Genomic DNA, 21,860 nt, shown 5'->3' on the forward strand with positions numbered 1-21,860 from the left:
AATCTGAAAAGTGCTTAACAGGCAGGCTTTGGACGCCCAAGGAGCCCCCACACGGCGTCAGGGCAAAGCCGTCCGCGTGAGGGCATCACAATCACTATCACTGAAGCCGGCTCTCGCTCCCCAGCGTGGTCACGGTGAGCAGAAGACTGAGGGCAGCCGCCTTGGCAGGGAGGGGACACAGCTCCGTGAGAGGCCATGCTTAGGAGCAAAGAGCCCATTTGTCTTTGAGATGTTTCTCTCTAAGGCTGAACAGGAAAGAACCCTCTCCTGTCACCACGGGCAAGACCTTCCCCAGCCCCTCCAGGACCCACTGGTCCTCTTCCCTGAACTTGGAGGTGGACGAGGAGCCAGCAGCCAGGCTGCTTGGGGCACCACCTGTGAGGGGCATTAGGCCCTCACAAGAATAAATAGAACTGGCTGGTTAACTCAGGTGTCCGCTTAGGACTCCTTCTAGAAAAGGAGAAATACTGGTTCTGCTGAAGAGGTATGAGCATTAAGAGAAACAAACACTTTTCAGTGATGACTGGAAGGAAGCATGAGCAGGTTTCCCGGGCACTGATGGGGTTCTGTGTTTTGATCCCTGGTATGTTCGTTCAGTCTGTGAAAATTCAGCAAGCCATTCACTTATGATCTGTGTATCTTGCTATTATGCATGTTATATTTCAATAAAATAAAAAAAAAAACTTACCAGTGTCAACCCCACCCCATTAAATAAATATTGAGCAAATGTTTTGCTCCCAACAGGCAAGCCACAGATCAGGTCCCTCTGAACTGTTACCCCTGTGACAACATCCTTCATGGAAGGTGGCCATTAACCTATGGCTGTCAGTTTCATTTTTTAAAAAAAATTTTTAAACATTTATTCATTTTTTAAGAGATGGAGAGAGACCAAGCGCAAGAGACAGGGGGAGACACAGATCCGAAGTAGGCTCCAGGTTCTGAGATGTCAGCACAGAGCCCGAGGGGCTTGAACTCACGAACCGTGAGACCATGACCTGAGCTCAGTCGGATGTTTAACCGACTGAGCCACCCAGGCGCCCCATGTCAGTTTCATTTTTGATGGAGGTCTGTGAGCTTGCAGAGGGCAGGGGCTGCACCCCCCAGGCGGCCCCCAGCACACAAAGCTGGGCTTGGGGCAGGCCTCAGCCGCCTCCTTTGGCTCAGCTGGGCTCCCGGGCTGTCAGTCAATCAGTCAATCAACCTCCGAATGAGTATTTACAGATGCCCTAAGTGAGGCAGCTTCAGAGCAAAGCGTGAGCGAGTCTCCAATCACACTCAAGTCCCTGTATTTCTGCAAATGTCAGGCGAGCGGCAGCTGGGTCCAGCGGCTCGGGGTTTAAGCTAATTGCCGCGCACAATTCCTACCATAGAGAGGCCCGAGCACTCCCGCTGCTGAGAGGCTTGGAGCTTCCAGAAACGCTGCTGCTATTTTTATTTTCCTTACATAACCCCAGGGAGGGATTAAGGCCCTTACAGCCTGAGATTTTCTGCCTGGCTTTTTTTTGTTCGTTGTACGTCAGGACTAGAAGGCAGCCATACTAACAAGCAGCAGGTGCCTCGTTCCTGCCACCTGACCACCCCCCATCCAGCGGGTCACCACAGGGACACAGGAGCTCCTGGAATGCCCTTCCAGGATTAGGCAGGTCTCATGGGCTCCCAGCAGCAGGTGGGCGGGATGCAACCCTGTACCCGCCACCCCATTCTCGTGCTCCTGGCCTCACCTTGGCATTCAAACTTCTTGGCAGGCGTGGTGAGGAGCAGCTTGCCCTCCATGTCCGGGGGCCCAGCACAGCGGGCAATGCCCGGTTCCTTATAGCCCGTCTTCACCCAGCCAGACAGCCAGCGGAGGTGGCAGTCACAGTACAGAGGGTTGGCACCAATGGCCCTGAGTCAGAGAGCAGAGAGAAGCAGGCATCTATAATGGGCTCCTTCACCCACCGGGCGCACTCAGCCAGGGGCTGGCAAAAATCCCAACAGCCCCCTTACATGAGCCTTTCCTGTGTAGCCAGTGCTGCTCTAAGCACTTCCTACGTGTTGGCTTCCGAGTCCTCCCACACCCCACTCTCCCCACTGCGCACATTGCACCAGTCTCAGAAAGGCTGAGGCACAAAGCGGGGAGGTGAGACTTGAACTGGCGCCGTTGGGGCCAGAGGCCATCAGTGTCTCGTCTCCAGAGAGCACGGAGGGGAAGGAGTCACCAGTTACCGCTGGGATGAACCAGCTGCTTTCCCACAGCCAAGCATCCGACATCCTCACGAGCCCCACGGGGTAAGCTCTCTCCTCCACCTCAAACAGGGGGAACTGAGCCTCACGGGGGATAAGTCATTTCCCTGGGGTCACACAACGAATGAAGGGCAGGCTCTGGATCCAGGGTCTGGATCTGACTCTGAAGCCCATAGTGTTATTCTTCTTTTCATTTTTAACTAAGCAAGGAGCACACGAACGCATTCTCAGTCTAAACTACTTTGACAAACTGCGCACAGAAGTCTCCACCTCACATGACGTGGTAAACATACTAAATGCCATGAATTTTACACACCAAAATGGTTCATTTGATCTTATGTGAATATCACCTTCATTTTTTTCAGAAAGGCATGTTCCTGTTACTGACGGGAGAGCAAAATGGTGTAACTCTGACAGAGGGAACCTCGTGATATCTATCAAATCACCCATGCAGTTGCCTTTGAACCTAGCAATTCTGTTCCTGGAAGTTTATCTCACAGATACACCTCTACAGGTGCATAAAGGTGTCTGTGCGGTGGGACTGATCACAGCCTTGTTTGTAACAGCCTGAAATGAACTACACTATACCCACATCACAAAGAAAAGCTGCACCCGGTGCCTCTACCACGTCAGAAGGACCCATGGCCATACGGCCACATGGTCACCGCGCTCAGGCGTGTGGCTTCCCGCTCCTCTCCCATAGCGACGTAGAAGATTCTTCACAAATTATATCCACCTACTGCACATCGTCCCCAGGCAGCTTTTTGTCACCAAGTGACATGTCTTAGAGATCCTTCCAGATCAGCATAAATGGATCCACCTCATTTTGTCCAAGGGCTTCCTGGCATCCCAAAGTAATGGACATCTAGCTTACTGAGCAATGTCCCTGTTGCCAGGCATCCTGGTTGTTTCCAAAGGCAGCGAATACTCTTGTCCATGCTTCTTTGGGAGGTGTGAGCATTGCTCTAGAACAGGTGCCCAGAAGCAGGCTTCTACTTCTAGATCGCGGAGGATATGCATGCTGGGTGTTCACAGGCCCTCCAAAACGAGGTGGCATCGGTTCACACCCGCCTGCGGCATAAGGCCATGCCCGCTCCCTCCCATCCCCGCCCGACACCGACACCACACAGCCAACTCTGTAGGGTTTACCAACCAGCGGACAACTGCAGCATCTCACTGACTCACAGCGGGAGATTTAGAGATGGGTCAGAGACAGGGCAGGGGAGGGTAGGGGGTAGAGTTCCTCGGCCTAGCAAATAGAAAAATCAGAGCCTGGGCCGGAGGTTCGTTTATATCAACGTTATTTTGAAAATATAAGGCCGCGTGACGTTAGCGAGACTGGGCTCATTTATTAAGCACCAAATAGATGCGCTGCCCTCTTCCACCTGTTTCTGGGCAGCAGAGAGGACGTGGACCCCCCCGAAGTGCGTTCGGTCTGATGAAAGCAGCAGCAACCCTGAGCAGGAGTTCCCCAAAATAGCACCGCTGACGACCTCGCAGTCTTACAAAGCGGCTGAGCGAGACCTGGACTGGGGCCGGCGCAGCTGCTCGCTGCCCTGCCCGGTGACCTTGAGCAGCCCGCCTCACATCTCCGGGGCTCACTTGACGACGCGCTAAAGAGCCTGCAGCCTGGAGGAGGGCAGAAAGACAAGCACCAATAACCTAAAATGGGCACCAAGGGAATAACGCAGCGTGGAAAAGAAGGCCAGTTCAACCTCAACGTGTGTTTAATTTTTTCTGTCCTGATTTGCTGACAACATCCAGCCCGGCTCACAGGACAGCGGAGACGCCTTCCCTTTGCCACTGAACGGGGCCGGGGCCGCTCAGAGGTACAGGAAGCTGGGGTGCCTTGATTTTCTGACGCTGCAGTGTGTTAACGGCAACAACAACAAAGTCTTTTTTAAAAAGCACAGGAATACCAAAAAGTGTGCTCTAAAATGGTTACATGAACCAGAGTAATGGTTTTCACGTAAAAAGTGCAAGGTAATGCGATTATGTTATTCAAGAGGCAAATGTAGAATTTATTGTAAAATATGTTTTGTAATGCACCGCAGGGTCGTGGTCTGGTAATGGGCCACGAATTTAAAGTGTATTACGAGTGACTTTTTTCAAGTCCTGTAGCTCATTTCGCGGCCGAGGTCACCGTGACCGTGGATGCCTTGACAGGCCAGGATTGCCACAGTTCCAGTCCCCAGAGAGCAGCCCCTCAATAAATGGCAGGAAAAGTGCGCCTCAAATCCAAGTGTCCCTTTCCGATTCTTCACATAAAAGCAGAAATAAAGAATAACAGAAAGCACCAAAGTCAATATAAAGCTCTTCAAAAGTAAATTCCAGTGGGGCCAATGTATTTTCCTTGTTTCTATGGAGAACAGACTCGGAGCCACACCCGAATTCAACCTTTCACACTTTGGTTCACCCAGAGGCTGGGGTTTTGAGACCACTTCAGTGGTTTCACCTGGGGGCCACTTTTCCCACCGGGAGTGACTGCGAGCTCGGTGTGGAGTGGCAAGTCACAGGCCCGGCTGAGTGAGGGCCGCGGTGGGGACCGCAGCCAGGCCGCTCGTTGATCCAAAAGGACTGTGGGTTCAGGCTGACACCCGGGCAAAAGTAGCAATAATCCTGTGGTGTTGATCTTTGGTGTATCTTGGAAATAGCTGAAACAGAAGATACTTGGTGTCTTCCTGCCAAGGCCCCGCTGGGCTTCCATTAACGGAACGGGGACCAAAATAGCTTTTCCTGTGCTGTTTCACAGAGCGGCCAACAGTAGAGTTTAGCACATACTGAAACTTCCACGTCTCCCTCACCTGAGCTATACCCCCTCCGCCCACCCTCCTCTCGGGCAATCTATTTGTGTGCATCACTGTCTCCCGCTGCACTGAGGCTCCCCGGGAGCAGAAACCATGACCCCCGCTGTGCCTGACACCCGTTTGCGAATGAACACCTGCCAGGACCATGCAGAATGCACAAAGCCCACTGTGAAAGCAAAGGAAATGCAAAAAGAAAAGAGTTCCCCCATCATCCCAGAAATGTAACCAGTTTAATTTTTGTGGATTTCCTTCCAGTTCTTGTGTTCACACGTGTACCTCAGTGAAATCAAGAGTATACAGTCTTCTTTATCCTGTGTTGTCATCAAATAGTAAATTGTGATGCCGTAATTACAATTAACTACTTGCTATTCTGTCCTGTGGGCATAGTATGATCTACTTAATCATTCCATATTTACTTTTTAAAGTTATTTATTTTATGTTGAGAGAAAGAGGGCACACTTAGGTACTCAAACAGGGGAGGGGCTGAGAGAGAGAGAGAGAGAGAGAGAGAGAGAGAGACAGAAAGAATCCCAAGCAGGTTCTGAGCTGTCAGTGCAGAGCCTGACAGGGGGCTCAATCACATGAACTGTGAGATCATGATCAGAGCTGAAATCAAGAGTTGGACACTTAACTGTCTGAGCCACCCGGGTGCCCCACCATATTTACTTTTTCACACAGCATTCTTAGTGAATTCGGGATCTAGCTTCCCAGCATGCAGTAAATCAGAGGCAACAAAATGCCAGATTATAGAAATGATGAAAGATGTTGGAGAACCTTGGCACGGGATCTGGCACACAGTGAATATTTGTTGATGAAGAGACGGATGGATGGATGGATGGATGGATGGATGGATGGACGGACAAATGGATGAAAATTGAACTAACTGCAAAGTAAATATAAAAGTAAACCACAGCAGAGCGAACCCAGGGCAGTGTGGACGCTTACAATCACTATGGCATATGGACCACAGTGGACCTTAGAAATAACCTTGGTACAGGCAAGAAAGAGGCCCAAGGAGAAGAATGAATTGTCTGGGATCCCACTGCAAGTCGATGGCAGAACAAAGAACCTAACGCCACGCGTCCTGATTCCTGAAGTTCAAGGAGACTGAATGTGGTGGACCTCAGCCTCCACTGCACCTGCTCACCCCGCCTCCCACATACTGCTAGTGAAGAGGAGAGGCCCGGGCAAGAGTCACAGGAGGAACAGAGGGCACTCCAGGAGCCAGGGACTCTGGATGCTAACTCTTTTTTTTTTTTTTTTTTTCAACGTTTATTTATTTTTTGGGGACAGAGAGAGACAGAGCATGAACGGGGAAGGGGCAGAGAGAGAGGGAGACACAGAACCGGAAACAGGCTCCAGGCTCTGAGCCATCTGGATGCTAACTCTTGGGCAACCCCTGACTTGTTACAGAGCCGTGGGTGCCTCCCCCTGCTTCAGATTGCACACGGCCCTTGTGAAGCCAAGCAGAATGCGGTGAGCCTACGCCGTCCTGGTACCACTCCCTGACTCCTTGCAAGTGCTCGAGAAATCCTTATGGAACAGCTATGGCTCTCCCGTGTGGGGCAGATGGTGGACACGTGTGTGCACATGTACACGTGTCCTCAGTACCGCGCGTGCACCCACACCTGAACACAAGCACACGCACGAGTCCCAGGCTGCTGCCTAGTTCCATTTGAGACCCTGGGTATGAAGGGCAGACCTTATTCGTGACGCTGCTTCACTGGAAGCTTTCTTTCACGCAGATGCTGCCCTGTAGAGAGAGGGGCTTGGATGCAGTGAACAAACACATCTAATCCGCAATGCCGACGCCCTGTTCTACAATTGCTGCTTAACGGATCTCTACCTCCTGCTTTATTTCTTCCAGATTGGATCTGGCTTTTTGGCTTGATGTCACTGTTCTCCTAAAGAAAGTCTGAATTTATAGATGCGTCTGGTTCAACAGTTGTTTGGCAGCTCTGGTTTTTTGTTTGTAGAAAACATGCTGTTTGTTCCCACCTCCCCCTTGAAAAACGAGGCCTCTAGATTTTGAGCTAGAGTCAAAATCGGAATGGACTTGGATATTGTTCAGTTTTCATCAGGAAGAAGGACGGGTAGTCAACTGCACACTTAAGTCCCAAGTACAGGAGATACGTGAAGGGGGAATCCAAAGGCAAGAAAGGTGGACCAGATGCTTGAAGAGGCCTTGCCTGGCAAGTGGTGTTGGGGGCGTGGGCAGCTAAAGCAGGCCCTTGTCATAGTGGGGGGGTGAGGAAAGGCGGTGCGTGGGCCCAGAGCAGGGCAGACCCTGGTGCCTGTGAAGACAAGCACAAATGCCCTCTGGAGAGAAGTGTCTCTAATTTAGGTCCTCAGAGTTCCAAACATCCGCAAAACTGAGCTCACCACCACTAACTACCAAATGCAGATGGAAACACGGCCCTGTTGACCAGGAGTCACCGAGAGCAGTGATCCACACAGCCCTGGCCTGGCCTTTGTCTTGACCCACCATCTCCAGCCAGGCTCCCTCCTGCCTCATCCCATGCAGCCAGCCTCCACATGTCACCACAGCTTTCCAGGAGTTTTCTGCGACTTAATTCTTCCACAATTCCCTTCTATCTGTAAAATAACTCTTTAGCGTGACACAAAAGGCCCTTCACAATGGAATTCAATGTTCCTTTCCAGATTCGTCTCTTCCGACCCCACACTCCTTGCCCAACCAAACCCTGTATGTCCTATGCTGGACAACACAGCATCCCTGAATATGTCATTTACTTTCTTGCCTTCTCGCCTCTGCCCATGCTGTTCCCTCCTCCTAGAAAGTCTTTCCCCATCTTCTCCAAATGGCAAAAGTGTGCAGTTCAGTAGCATCAATGAACACTCACAATGTTGTGCAACCATCACCACGATCTGGCTCTAAAACTCTACATCACCCCAAACAGAAACTCTGTACCCACTGAACAAAAATCCCCCATTTCCCCCCTGCTCCCAGCACCTGTCAGCCACCATTCTCCTTTCTGTAGCTTTGATTTGACTTTCCTAGGCCTCGTATTGGTGGAATCATACGATGTTTGTCCTGTAACGTCTGGGTTATTTCACTTGGCATGTTTGCAAGGTTCATCCATGTTTGTCGCAGGTGACAGAGTTTCATTTCTTTTTAAGGCTGAATAAGATACCATTGTATGGGGGCGCCCGGGTGGCTCAGTTTGTTAAGTGTCTGACTCCAGCTCAGGTCATGATCTCACGGTTCATGAATTTGAGCCCCGCATCAGGCTCCCTGCTGTCAGCACAGAGCCTGCTTCCGATCCTCTGTCCCCCTCTCTTCCTGCCCTTATCCTGCTCGTTCTCTCTCTTCCAAAATAAACTTTAAAATTAAAAAAAAAAAGATCCCATTGTATGTCTATATCACATTATCCACTCATCCATCAATGGACACTTGAGTGCTTTCTGATTTTTGCCTATTGCGTGAATAATGCCGCTATGAACATGGGTCGTACAAGTATCTGTTTTCAGATTTATTTGTGTGTTTGTTTAGAGCATTAATGAGGGAGGGGGTAGCAGGAGAGGGAGAGAGACATGGGCTCAGTCTCATGACTGTGACATCATGACCTGAGCCGAAATCAAGAGTCAGACACTTAACCGACTGAGCCACCCAGGAGCCCCACGTATCTGTTTTGAGAATCTGCTTTCAACTATTTGGGGTACACACTTAGAAGTAGAATTGCCAGGTCACAGGGTAATTCCACATTTACCCTTGCGAGGAACTGGGCATACTGCTTTTTAAACATCCACATAGTACTGCCAGCTACATGGTTTTGGAAGCAATTCTACATCTCATTATACCACTTCTTGGGGGCAGTAAATTTCCAGAGCTTATCCCCCACCCCGTGAAGGGAGAGGCCCAAGTGTGGTGTCTTGCTTAAGAGCATGGGCTTTCGAGACAGAAGACCCCAGCCCCCACCACCTATGCAACGTTGGGCAAGCTTCTCACACTTTCTGGGCCTGTTTCCCCGTGTGTAGGATAGGAATAATTGTGCCTATGCCGTAGGATCGCTGTGAGGACTAAATTAGCTGAGGCGGTCAATAAATGGCCATCGCCACTTTTATTACTGCGTATGAAGAACCGTTCTCAGATTCCATTGCTGTGTTGATGAAACACCGAGTGTGTAAGAGTCTGAGATGGGGAGTATCTGAAGTTCACAAGCTAAACTTGTTTCAGGGCAAAAGCCACAAACTTTGACAGTTACAGAAGATGGTGGGGGGGCATGTTTCTTGGAATACAAGTTCTTTTTACATCCAAAGAGGCCTCGAGAATTGGGCCGGGGTTACTTACAGGTGAGACAGGGAGGTCACGTCTGTGAAGATGCCCTCTTGGAGGGTGGAGATGTCATTGCCATGCAGGGACCTGAGGAGAGAAGAGGCTGTCAGTGCCTCGTCCAGGGACAGAGACTTGAGAACTGACGGAGTGTGTCATGCTTATCCTTGGGTCTTGGTCAAGGTCAATGCTAGAGGGAGCCGGTGCCCCCCTCAGAGACCCCACCCTGCCGGCTACCGGCAAGGGAGAGGGAGCGCCTCGTAATCCAAGTAGATAACCCTGTGCCGCAGCCCTTCTGGGGGACTTCTTTTTGCCATCACAAATAACTCAAAGCACCATTTCCGTTTACATGACAAATGGAACGCAAGGCCCTGACCCTGTGCCCTCCCTCACTCCGCCAGCAAGTCTGGGTGGGGGGGAGGTAGGGGGGGAAGGTCCTTCCTGGTAAAAAAAAAAAAAAGTTACTATGGCAAGCCGTAGATTGGGGATAAAGAATGTCACCCTGCCCCAGGCAGGGCTGCCGGAGGATTCATGCAGATACTTGAGAGGCCTTCATAACAGCCGCGACAGAGGACTTTGATCACAGGGCAAAAACTCCCAGTGGGAATTCTTAGGAAAGGTTCACAAATCTCTTGCCAACAATCTCCACTGGAACCGGAAACTCACATGCAAACAAGAGGCTACCTTATCTTGGATGCCCCCACCTCCCATTGCTCCCCCAAAACACAAAGTGGGGCAGACAGCAACCCCCATTTCTCAGAGTTTTCCGTTCACTCTTCAGCCTCCGTGAGGGGCTTCAATGGAAATGGACAGGCCTCCCAGCTTTGGACACTGTTGGCTCTGCTGGGGCCACAGACATGGAGACATTTCTACCCACCAGGTGGGCTGCAGGTCCTCTGTGGGGTGGGTCTCTTTAGAGGAATGAAGAATGAAGAGACTTACAGCAGGCGCAGGGAGCGCAGCCCCTGGAAGGCCAGCGGAGGGATGCACTGGAGGGCGTTGTAGCTGAGAATCCTGTGGGATGAGGGGGAGGGTGAGGGAGGGAGCAGGACAGGGGTGGGGGGCGCCATGTTGCTGACCAGGCCCCTGCAGGCTGGCTCAGCAGCAAAATGAGGGAGGCCTGAGCGTGGAAGAGGGTGTGGGCTGAGCTCCTGGCCTAGTCAGCCCTGTGACCCGGGCCTGTCCCCTAACCCTTTTATGCCTCTCAGCTCCCTCAGCGGCAGAGCAGGGACAAAAACAATGACAACTTGATAGGGTTTTTCTGCGGGTAAGGGGAGATGGCCCAGGTGAAGCCCTCAGCGCGGTGCCCGGCTCCCAGGGAGGCCTCAGTAAGGAGACTGGGTGCACTTCCTCGTGGAGGCCACTCCAGCAAGGGCCAGAGGCAGGGTCCCCGTGAAGTGGACACCGGACCAGGACCTGCCTCACTTCCAGAGCGGACCGGTGAGGTCCAGGCCCAGCTAGTAATCTAACATTGGGAAGCTGTGGTGGTGACGAGGGCACCATGACTACCCCCGTCGTAAAGATGGGGAAACTGAGGCCCTGCAAGGTGAAAGAACTTCGCCAGGGTGGCGTAATTAAGTCAGTAAGCGGGGTTTTTAATTCAGCTTCTCAGTTTCCAGAGTCCACAGGCTAACCCACTCTCCCCAAATGCTTCCAAATAAATGAATCCACCAAGGGCAGATGGGCAGGTTGACAACAAGGGAGGCGATACTCATGATAGCTCCAGATGTCCGTCAGCGGAGGGACAGGGACACTCTGGTGCAGCCATACAGTGGGACATCACTAGTCGCTGACAAGAAGGAAGGAACTACCCATACGTGCGGTGACATGGGGGAATTTCGGAGTAACTGTGTGGGTTGAAAGATGCCAAACAAAAAGGAGTATCGTTGCACGATCCCAAACATGCAAAACCCTAGGCGATGCGGACTCACCCACAGAGCCGAATGGTGGCGGCCCTGGGACGGGGGTGTTGGGAGGGGCCGGGCAGAAGGGGTGTGAGGAGGCTTCTGGGGGTGACGGAAGGGGTCTCTGTGTTCATCGTGGTGATGGTTCCAAGGACGTGAACGTAAGTCAGGATGTATCCTTATTTGCCGCAAGCATGTACAGTTTCTTTTATGCTGACTGTACCTCACTAGGGCTATTTTCAAAAAAATTTTTTTTTCAACATTTATTTATTTTTGGGACAGAGAGAGACAGAGCATGAATGGGGGAGGGGCAGAGAGAGAGGGAGACACAGAATCGGAAACAGGCTCCAGGCTCTGAGCCATCAGCCCAGAGCCTGACGCGGGGCTCGAACTCACGGACCGCGAGATCGTGACCTGGCTGAAGTCGGACGCTTAACCGACTGCGCCACCCAGGCGCCCCACTAGGGCTATTTTCAAATAATAATGAGAGCAGGGGTGTGCTCCTGTCACAGGAATGGGTTCTGTTTCCCCCGGCAGCTGCCGGAACCACTGAGACCGGGACTTCTCAGCCCAGCACTACCAACAATTCTTTGTTGGGGGGCTGCCCTGGGCATTTTACAGTGTGTAGGGGTAAAATCCTGGCCTCTGCCCACAAGGTGCTGGGGGCTTCGCCTGCCCCTGCTCTAGCTTTGACCACCGAAAATGCTTCAGACATTGCCAAACGGCCCCTGGTGGGCAGGACCTCCCTGGCTGATGGCAGCTTCACATCCAGGCTCACAAAGACTTCGAAATGGGAACCAGTTGATGAGAAGACTCTGGAGCAAGTAAGTGCAGGTGGGTAACCTAGAACCAGAATTTCATGGCCTCGGGCCCACCTTCTGCTCCTGGGGGTCTGGCTGGGTCACGACCCCATCCTTTTTTGGGGGTACTGGCTCTAATGTTGGACCACGGTGGAGCCCAAGGGAAAGTTCTTAGGTTCTTGGCACATTATCTGTAAAATGAGGTGTGGAGAAGGGGAGTGAGATACCCCCGTAAGCTGCAGGCCAGTATACGGGCTGCTTGTTATTCTTTCCAACTGATTGCTTGGCATGTAATTAAAGCGATCGTTAAAACAACTCAGAATATGGGCACAAAAGTGTTCGGAAGCACCGCTCACAATAGTCCGAACTGGAAACAACCCCACTATCCATCCATAGTGAGATGGGTAAGGAAGGTATGACATATTCTTACAAAGGAATACTACACAGCAGTAAAAATGACCAGACTGCGGCTTCACATGAGTGGACCTCGCAAACATAATGCTACATAAAATAAGCCAGGTACAAAAAAAAAAAAAAAAACAAAACCATCCTGTATGATTCAATTTACATAAAAATAAAACCGATTTGTGTAGAAGTGCATATGTAGATGGCAGTGCTATAAAGAAAATCAAAGACATGATCACCATAAAAGTCAGGGGAGGGACTTCCTGGAGACGGTGGGGAGGGGGGAACAAATGATCAAGAAGGGGCTGGGGGAAGGACTTTTGGGCGTGCTGTGTTCCGTTTTGTGCCTTAGGTATTTACACATGTGCTAGCTTTATGGTTATTTGTTAAATTGTACTTTATATTTTTTTGCATTTTTCTGTATGTATGCTATATTTCACAATAAAAAAATTTGGGTTTTTTTTTTTTTTTCTTTTTGGTTGGCGAGGCCAGGCACACTCCCTGGTAGATGAAGAGTGACCAGTGGGGCTTGGAGAAAGTCTCGGTGACACAGCGCGCGTGCCCTCTCTCCACCTCCCCACCACTGGGACTCACAGAGTGGTCAGCTGGCTCATGTTGGTGAAGGAGGAATTGCTCAAGGAACTGATCTTGTTGTTACTCAAGTCCCTGGAAAAGACGAAAGCATCACTGCTTAGAAGAAAGAAGAACCCAATCCCGGCTCTCTGCTACAGGCTCCTCCCCTCTCCCACTCTGTCCATGCCCCCCCCCCCCCCCCCCCCCCCGCCCGCCTCCCACCCCAGCCAGGTGGCTGCAGGGGCTTGGGGTGGTGGTAGAGAGGGGCACTTGGTTCACAAATAGTTACAGCCCTTTGCTCTGCTCCCTGAACTCCCGCTGCGTCCTCAGGGCTACATGTTTCCATTGCCTTTCCCCACCCCACCCCTGTCCCCCACAAGGACAGACTGGCTCATGCCCCCTTCCACCGTGGAAATGCTCCCACCAAGGAACTACCAGATCTAGTGGGCTCTGTGCTTTCTCTCTAGCTAGTACTTCACACAGGCTCCTTCCGTGGCTCTCCTACCGTCCTACCAAGGGGACAATAACCACCTTTTTTCAAATGAAGCAGGGTGATCAAGTAACCCCCCCCCCCCCGTCACAACTGATACCCCTCTTCTCAAACCTCCTTTCAAACCCCATCCATCCTCAGACACCTGTCTTCCCACACCACCACCCCCCCACCTCCCTGGCCGTGCCTCCTCCATCTCTTGGTAAAGCTTCTTTCCCAGACAACCCTACCTTCTTGACCCTCTTCCTTTAGTCCACTCTGGGAGCCTCGGGAAGCTCCTGGCTTCACTCCCCACCACGTGCAACAGTGCCCTCGCCTCTGAACTCCCCTCCAGAGACAGTCCAGCTCCAGTCCACATCTTGCACTTTTCCTACCCCCTACCCACCTAGTCCACAGCCCCAAGGACCCAGAAACACTGCCCTAACTGACCCCCCCCCCCCCCCCCCAGCTCCTCTCTCTCAGCCTCCTCCTTCATTTCTGCTTACTCAAGCCATCTCTTTTCCTGGCTTCTGTCTCAGACTTGTATCTCATCTCTCCCCTAAATTTGCCCCATTTCTATCCATCTTCCACACGGGCGGGCACCACCTCAATCTTTCTAAGACACAAATCTGACTAGGTCACTTCTCTGCCAAATCCCACAGTGGCTCTCATTTGCCTAAAAAATTATCCCAGCCACCTGCTAGGTGCTCCGGGCTCTGGCCCACCTCTCCCTCACTGCCTCCCACGTGCCTGGCATAGATTTGCTACACTTCCTGAAATTCTCTTGCCCCTGTTCCCTCTGCCTACTGGTGAGTTCTGCCTCTGCCCCGGCCCCCACACATGCCCTGACTTCATTTCCTCTTAGTAAATGTTCCTCTAACTCATTTCATTTAAGACCGGTCTATTGTTCTCAGGCCACACTGTAGTTCCTCTCTGAGCTCTCGGCACACCGCGTGGTCCCTGCTTCTGATTGGCAAGGACTGGCCCCGCATCGGCCCTCTCTCCCTCCTTTCCTGCCAAAGGTATCCAAGCCACCAGTGTAGCTGCCTCCAATTAGACCAGAGAAAAGCCGTCTATGTCTTTGCTACTCTGTCACCAGCCACCAAATCACCGCCCTCCTCCCACCCCTCACCCCATTGGAACAGTCAAAACACATCTGCTAGGTCTTTAGCAAAGACAGATCCACCGGAGCTTCAAGATTCTGTGCTACTCAAAGTAGCCAGTCCCTGAACTGAATATCCCACAACAAGGACCTTGTGCCAAAGTGCAGTCACCTATGACGCTAAACACACAACTTAGTTTAGCGAACGCTTTTTTCATAGTGACACTTCTCAGTGATGGAAGAAAGACACTGATTTACATTCTGGTGCAAGTTTCTTATCTAATTGTGGACCCATTACAAACAGTTCCCTAGTGACCATTGGTCTATAGACCACACTTTGAGTAGTAGTACTGCTCCAAGCCAAACTAACAGGGAATGTTCTCTGGACTTCTTTCTGGGAGAATCTAGCCAATAAGCACACCAAGACAATTGGAGAGAGGTGTTAATTAGGTTGGAGAGCTGAGAAGAAATGAAGTTTATTCTGAGGCTTAGTTCATATATTTTCATGGAGTGGAAAGGCTCAAAGGTGTAAATAACAGAAAAAGAGATGTTAGCCTGAAGAAAAACTTAGTCACTGATGTGTATTTGTAGCTGTCGTATTTCATGTTTGGTTTAGGGGCCAAGGATGGACTGCGTTTTCCATCAGCCTCTACTTCTGCTCTGGCCCCCTTCCTTTGCCAGGATGACCCTCATTAACAATAATTCTCAGCCCAGATGGAGGCTTGGGGTGACAAGCTAGGGAGAAGTGGACAGGGTCCAACTCAAGGGAGCCAGGAACCATGCCATTCCCAAGCATGGCCACTAGGTGGCAACACAGTTCTATGCACTGACATTCAGGGAGGGAAGGGGCAAAATAAAAACCAGATGAGCTGGAAGCCGAGTGGTAGGGAATTCCAGAAAAGCTGGAGCCAGAGGGTTAGATACCAATGCGCCCCCACCCCCACCCCCGCCCCCGCCATCCTCTAAGGCAGGCTTGGGATCCTCCAGAGGTCCGAATACTCACACAAGCTGCAGATACTTGAAGGTAGACAGCTGTCCCGGAACCAGCGTGAACTGGTTCCCATCCAAGTAACTACAGGACAGAACACAACAGTTAGTGCGGTGCTAGGGGAGCCTCCCCTGCAGCCAGGGCCTTCTAGTTCCTCTCCTCTCCTACATGCAGACCACACAGTTGGCCCAGAATCACTAACTGGAGGAGAAAAGATGCAGTTTCTTAGGCATGTGGGTAGATGCCACCCAAAGAACTCGGTAAAAGCTCTGACACACAAAGCCTCCCTTGGCTTCCTTTCTGCCGCTGCCTCGCCCTCTCAGCCTCCTCCCTGCTGGCGGGCGCTACCCAGGGCTCAATGCTGGGCTCCTCTCTCTCCCCTCTCTGCCCTGCAGTTTTCTTGGCCAGACGGGTCAGATCTGCCACTAGTCCCCTCAGGTCCACCTGCCAGGCCCCTCACCAGCTAGCAAGGCCCTCCCTCCACTTGCTGGCTGGTCCCGTGGGAGCCCCAGACCCAAACCTGCCCAAACCTGACCTCAGGGCTTTCACACCCAAACTGGTTCCCCTGGCCCCCTCAGCATCACACCATGATGCTAACCACCCAGGCTCAGGACCCTCAAGGTGACTCTCCTACTCACTCAACAGCACCCCACAGCTGCTGACTCTCCTGCCACTGGTCTCTGCTCATGTGCCGTGTTCCGCTCTCACATCTCCCCTGAATGCACACTGTCACCCACGCCTGGACTCCTCAGCTGCCTCCATCTGTTCCTCCACCTTGGCCTCCCTTCTGGGACCCACTATACACACTGCTGCCCACGTTGTTGTCCTCAAAGCCAAGCCCACCAAAGGTCCTTGTAACATTCCCTAAGGTGCCCCATGTCTACAAGGTGGAGCTTGGGATTCAAGATGCTGTGAAGGTCCCCTATCCCCCCAGACATCCTCGCTGAGCAGGGATCCAAGGGCCAGGAGCTGAAACCCCCGTTGGGCTCCCTGTCCAGGACCCCCACCGACTGCAGCCCTCAGGATGGCTCACCGCCACCCCCAAAGATCCAGAGAGCAGCAAAATCAGGGCTTTACTCATCCTGACCCATCACTCTGGGTCATACAAAGTGACTTCCCACCCATCTCGCGTGATCCTCTCAATGGCTCTTCTCAACACACCCTAGTGGCCCCACTTAAGAGCTGGGAAGACGGAGGCCTAGAGAAGTCAAGTGATTTTCCCAGCCTCTGAACTTCAGCATCCTTAGTCAAAGAAGCCAGGCTGTTCCACCTGTCACATTATGCTCAGGGTGGCTAGGAGGCACCAAGGAGGAAGCAGGACACTAACACGATGATAGAAAACTGGGCGAGGGACACAGGACAAGGACTGCAGTGGTTGGTGTGCCTGTAAAGAAACAGCCTGCCATGGGGCGCCTGGGTGGCACAGTCGGTTGGGCGTCCGACTTCAGCCAGGTCACGATCTCGCGGTCCGTGAGTTCGAGCCCCGCGTCGGGCTCTGGGCTGATGGCTCAGAGCCTGGAGCCTGTTTCCGATTCTGTGTCTCCCTCTCTCTCTGCCCCTCGCCCGTTCATGCTCTGTCTCTCTCTGTCCCCAAAATAAATAAACGTTGAAAAAAAAAAAAAAAAGAAACAGCCTGCCTCGCCAGTAATGAAAGAAACACAAATGAAAAGCTCACACACTCCCCACAGGGAAGGAAAAGCGCAACTACGGAGGCCTGGAGGGACCAATCCCAGGGGACAGGACGAGTCGGGGACGGACCACAGCCTCTTATTTGGGGGTGTCAGTGGAAGAAGCCCAGCTCTCCTCTGTCTGTCACTCACACTGACATCCATGCCCCCACGTAGGCTCAGATACCACATCCAAATCAGCACAGGTTTTAGCGCATGATGCCCAGTATGGACAGCGGGGGTGGCCACAAAGGCCATTTCCACACCCGGCCAGCTGGGGCGCGAGGACGATGGCTTTTCTGGAAGGCCATGATGCAAAAGGCAGCAAGTGCCCTAGCAATGCAGCGCTCTTTGACGAGCAGCCTCACTGAAGGGATGTTCACCTCGGGGACTTTTTTTAATAGTGAAACATTGGCAACAAGTCTCCAACAAAGGGGGATTTGTTACATAGATCATAGTAGATTCACGTGGTAGCGTCATGCGCGGCCAGCGAAAACAAACTTGTGTGAGAGTTTTCATGACGGAGGGGATGCTCACAAGCTGCGGTGAAGCAGCCAACGTAAGGTTACTTCTTATTTTAAAAGCAGGCCTCAGCTTAAAGCGAGCAAGCGCTCGCCGTGGGAGACTCATGCCATCAGGTGACTGCAGAGGGGAGTCCGACAGAAGCTCAAAGACTTCCTGGAACCAGTGTCTCCCGCGACGCCCTCACTCCAAGCCCTAACCAGCTGTTCTTGGTGACCTTGTCCCCCCCCACCGTCAGGCCTGGGGCTACTCACAGTTCCGTGACATTCTTGGGGATGCCTTTCGGCAGGACCTGGAGGTGCTTGTTGCTGCATCGGACCACCGTGTCCAGGCAGGCACATTCCTGGGGGCACTGGGGGCGGGGCAGGCAGCCCCCCTCCTCCTGGCCTGGGGAGGAAGGCGCGAAGCCACGTCAGTGAGGGGACAGGCCTTCTTAGGGCCTCTTATACCTGGGGCCGTGCTCTGGGGTATCTCAGAACAGAAGCCCCTCTCTGACACTACCCCAGGCACTGGTAAGTCCCCTCTTGGCTGCATGCCTTCCTCACTAGGAACGAAGCCCCTTGGACCATTTCGAGGTTAAGATGGGTCTTGGGTCAATTTCTTCTGCCTCAGGTCCAAGGTGGACCTCAGCACAGCAGGAGGATGGCAACCATACCATTTCTTGAGCACCTACTAAGTGCCAGACAATATGTCGAACAGGATCTCTTTAACGATGCAGAAAGGATGCCAGCACCACGGGGACAGAGACTGGTCTCTGCTTTTTTGCTCACAGAAGGAGCCCAGCACCTAGAGCAGGGGCTGGCACACAGGAGTCCTCAAAATAGATCAGCTAAACGAACCTATGAATGGTCTTATACTTTACTGAGAGCTGGAGAGGTTACATAACTTGTTCGGCTCAGAAGGCTGGTCAGAGCGCAGCGTCCGTACCCGCATCTGGCCGACACAGACTCTGAGCACCTTCTATCACACCTCCTTCATTTATTCACTTATCTACCCAGTAAATATTCCTCCCTTCTGACTGGGTGCAGGCGGAACAATAAGGACACCACGGTAGGAGCCGCTGAGGGCACTAGGAAGCAGGTGACAGAGACTATCAGTTACGGAGGGCAGCTGTGTGCAGGCGTCGTGAACTCCCTGAATCCTCGAAACATCTCTCCGGTGGATGTGCTATCAGCCCATCGCAGAGATGAGAAAACTAAGGGCAGAGTGGCTAAGTAAGGGGCCCAAGGTCCCCCAGCCTGGAAGAGGGGCACGGGCCTGGAATCTAAGCCAGCTGCTCTCCACCACTTCAGTCTACTGCAGCAACATCTCAAAAGTGCTCCTGTCCCTTCCCCTCCAGGGAGCCCCTCTGAGGGGGGCGGGGGGAGCCTCGCACGTGCACAGAGTCGCCTGCCAGGATGCACGGACATGACAGCAGAGCTCTGGAAGGTCACCCGGCGGAACACTGACCAGGAGTCATTCCAGGTCCGGGAAGTTGGAACAGGCCAACACTGGTGATCTTTTTACTCTTCTGGATTGTGTGTTGTTTTTTTAAGCAAATGGTAATGCTTCACTTTGTGATAAGAAAAGTAAAAAGAAATTGTTTCTTGAAAAGAAAATAATGTTTTCAAAAGATAATTAATGGCAGAAGGAAAGACCCAAAATATATAGTCGGGTTTAAAAAGAAACAGAATTTGGGGCGTCTGGGTCACTCGGTGGGTTAAGCGTCTGACTCTTGCTCTTGGCTCAGGTCATGATCTCAGCGTTCGTGAGACTGAGCCCTGTGTCAGGCTCTGTGCTAACAGTGTGGAGTCTGCTTGGGATTCTCTCTCTCTCCTTCTCTCTCTGACCCCTCCTTCCCACTCTCTCTCTCTCTCTCTCTCTCTCTCTCAAAATAAATAAATAAACTTTAAGAAAAAAGAAAAAGGAACAGAATTTTTGGGTGGGGGACGGATAAAATAGGTAATGGGCTTTCACTTGTCATGATAAGCCCGGGTGATGGATGGAATTGTTGAATCACTATATTGTACGCCTGAAGCTAAAATAATACTGTATGTTAACAATATTGGAATTGAAGATAAAATTAAATTTTAAAAAAACATTTTTTTTAAAAGACTAGGAAGTTATTACTATATAAAATGATATACAAATATATACGTGAGTCGTATGGAACTTTTTTAAAATAGCAAGTAAAATTGCTCTAGGAAACCCATTGACTTTGTTTAGAGAAATACCCTGACCTTCTCTCTTGGTGTGAAAGTTGAAGCTCCTTGCGCGGCCTGGATGGGCCAGTCTGAGAGCCGAACTGCCCCCTGGAAGCAGGCTGAGAGCGGGGTGGAGGAGGCCAAGTGGGGGCGGGGGGGGGGGGCTGGAACTCCCCACAGGAAACTCCCGGCGACCAGGCTCAAGATCAGGGACCGCCGGGCTGAGCTGCAACCTTGCTCTGTTACCCTGGGTACAAATCTGCCTCCGGCAGCTGCTTGCCTGCGTGGAGCTCTGTCGGAAAGTCACGGGATGGGGCTACTACACTCTGCACGGGCAGGGCTAGAAGGGAGGGCCTCGGGAAAGAGATGGGGAATCCAGAGGAAACAGGACATCAGGGTGAGAGGTGACCAGGTTTCCCACGTGGAGGATGGGGGCCCGGGAAGGTCCCACTGCACATCATGGACAGGCTGAGCCCACAAGTCTGGGGCACTGAGGAACCGCCAGGAGGCAGATCAGTGGATCAGGCACATTTACATTAAAAAAAGTACTAAGATGTAGGGGCGCCTGGGTGGCTCAGTCGGTTAAGCATCCCACTCTTGATTGTGGCTCAGGTCACAATCTCGCAGTTGGGAGTTCGAGCCCCTCGTCAGGCTCTGAGCTATCAGTGTGGAGCCTGCATGAGATTCTCTCTCTCCTCCTCTCTCTGCTTCTCCCCTACGTGCTCTCTCTCTCAAAATAAATAAAGAAACATTTTTAAAAATACACTGAAATGTTAACTGTGATTTTCTCTGAGTGATAGAATAATAGGCAACGTTTATCTCCTCCTTTTACCTATTCTTTCCATTTTTTAAACAATAACTTTTTAAACAACAACTATTGCTCTTAAAATCATGGGAAAACACCCCCAGGCAGCGGTAGGCGCAGGACTAAGACTGGGTCTCCCTGCTCCCCGCCCCACCCCAGGCCCAGGGCCACCCCTCCCCACGGGAAACTCTTCAGGGCTGGCCCGCCTGCCTCTCCCCTCCCGCTCAGGGCCCCACGACTTACCTTCCTCACACCTGAAGTCAGGGAAGGCCACGTCCTGCAGGGGGATCTGCCGCAGGAAGTCTGGGTTCTGGCACCGCGGGTTCCCTGTCACAATCTTCCTCTTCCGCAGCCAGTCCCCCAGCCAGGCCAGCTGACAGTTGCAGTTGAAAGGGTTGGCCAGAAGGTTTCTGGAAGAGGCAGCCGTGTGACCAGCAACACACCCTCCGGGCTGGGTTTCCCTGCAATGCCCTGTCGCCCCACCACAGACTGGCCAGGCGGCCACCCACGCTTTTTCCCAGATGACCGGCAGTTACCAAGACGTGGCATTCTGACGTGGCGGGACCCCACAGACCACCAGGGCCCGACACCCCCAGTGAGTGCTTTCAAGTAGCCGCCCTTGGGAGGGCGGGCGGACGGGCGCTGGGGCTCAGATGCCGGAGCCAGACTTACAGCGTGGAGAGGGCCTGCAGGGTGTCGAAGGCCCCAGGGGAGATGGTGGCGATCTGGTTGTCGTAGAGCGAGAGCAGGCGGACGTTGCGCAGGCCCGTGAAGCTGTCGTTGTGGATGCAGCTGATGCGGTTGTTCCTCAGCATCCTGGGGGGCGAGAGGGGGGAGCCCGTGCTGTGCCCGCAGCCACCCACCAGCCTGCGCCTTGCCCACGGGGGCCTCCCACAGATTCTTCTCCCGGGGCCCTCCCCTCCCCACGCTCCCCCTCAGGATGCTCTCCCAGCCACCCTGCCTGCACAGCGCCCACATGGCCTGACCTCCGCCTGCACTCCCTGGGTGCCCAGGGCCTCCCCCGCCCCCAGGCCACGCTCTGCACCAACGCCGGGGACACTGGCCCAAAACCTAAACCCAGTCGTGTTCCTCTCCGGGCCGAAGCCCCAGTGGCTCCCAAA

At 52.5% G+C, this 21,860-nt stretch overlaps 1 protein-coding gene across 1 annotated transcript in view; it reads right to left on the bottom strand.

Moving 5' to 3' along the window:
* SLIT1 (slit guidance ligand 1) overlaps positions 1-21,860 on the bottom strand; it is a 175,739-nt gene that overhangs the window by 15,973 nt on the left and 137,906 nt on the right. Inside the window, exons 19-26 of the mRNA XM_040486030.1 lie at positions 21,412-21,555; positions 20,983-21,149; positions 18,006-18,138; positions 15,578-15,646; positions 13,025-13,096; positions 10,264-10,335; positions 9,340-9,411; positions 1,722-1,885 (exon numbers count right to left, since the gene is read on the bottom strand). Coding sequence (XP_040341964.1) covers positions 1,722-1,885; positions 9,340-9,411; positions 10,264-10,335; positions 13,025-13,096; positions 15,578-15,646; positions 18,006-18,138; positions 20,983-21,149; positions 21,412-21,555 — 893 coding nt within the window. The remainder of the gene's footprint in view (positions 1-1,721; positions 1,886-9,339; positions 9,412-10,263; positions 10,336-13,024; positions 13,097-15,577; positions 15,647-18,005; positions 18,139-20,982; positions 21,150-21,411; positions 21,556-21,860) is intronic.

This window comes from Herpailurus yagouaroundi, unplaced genomic scaffold (assembly GCF_014898765.1).
Source record: "Herpailurus yagouaroundi ecotype Mexico unplaced genomic scaffold, PumYag 163, whole genome shotgun sequence".
NCBI lineage: Eukaryota > Metazoa > Chordata > Mammalia > Carnivora > Felidae > Herpailurus > Herpailurus yagouaroundi.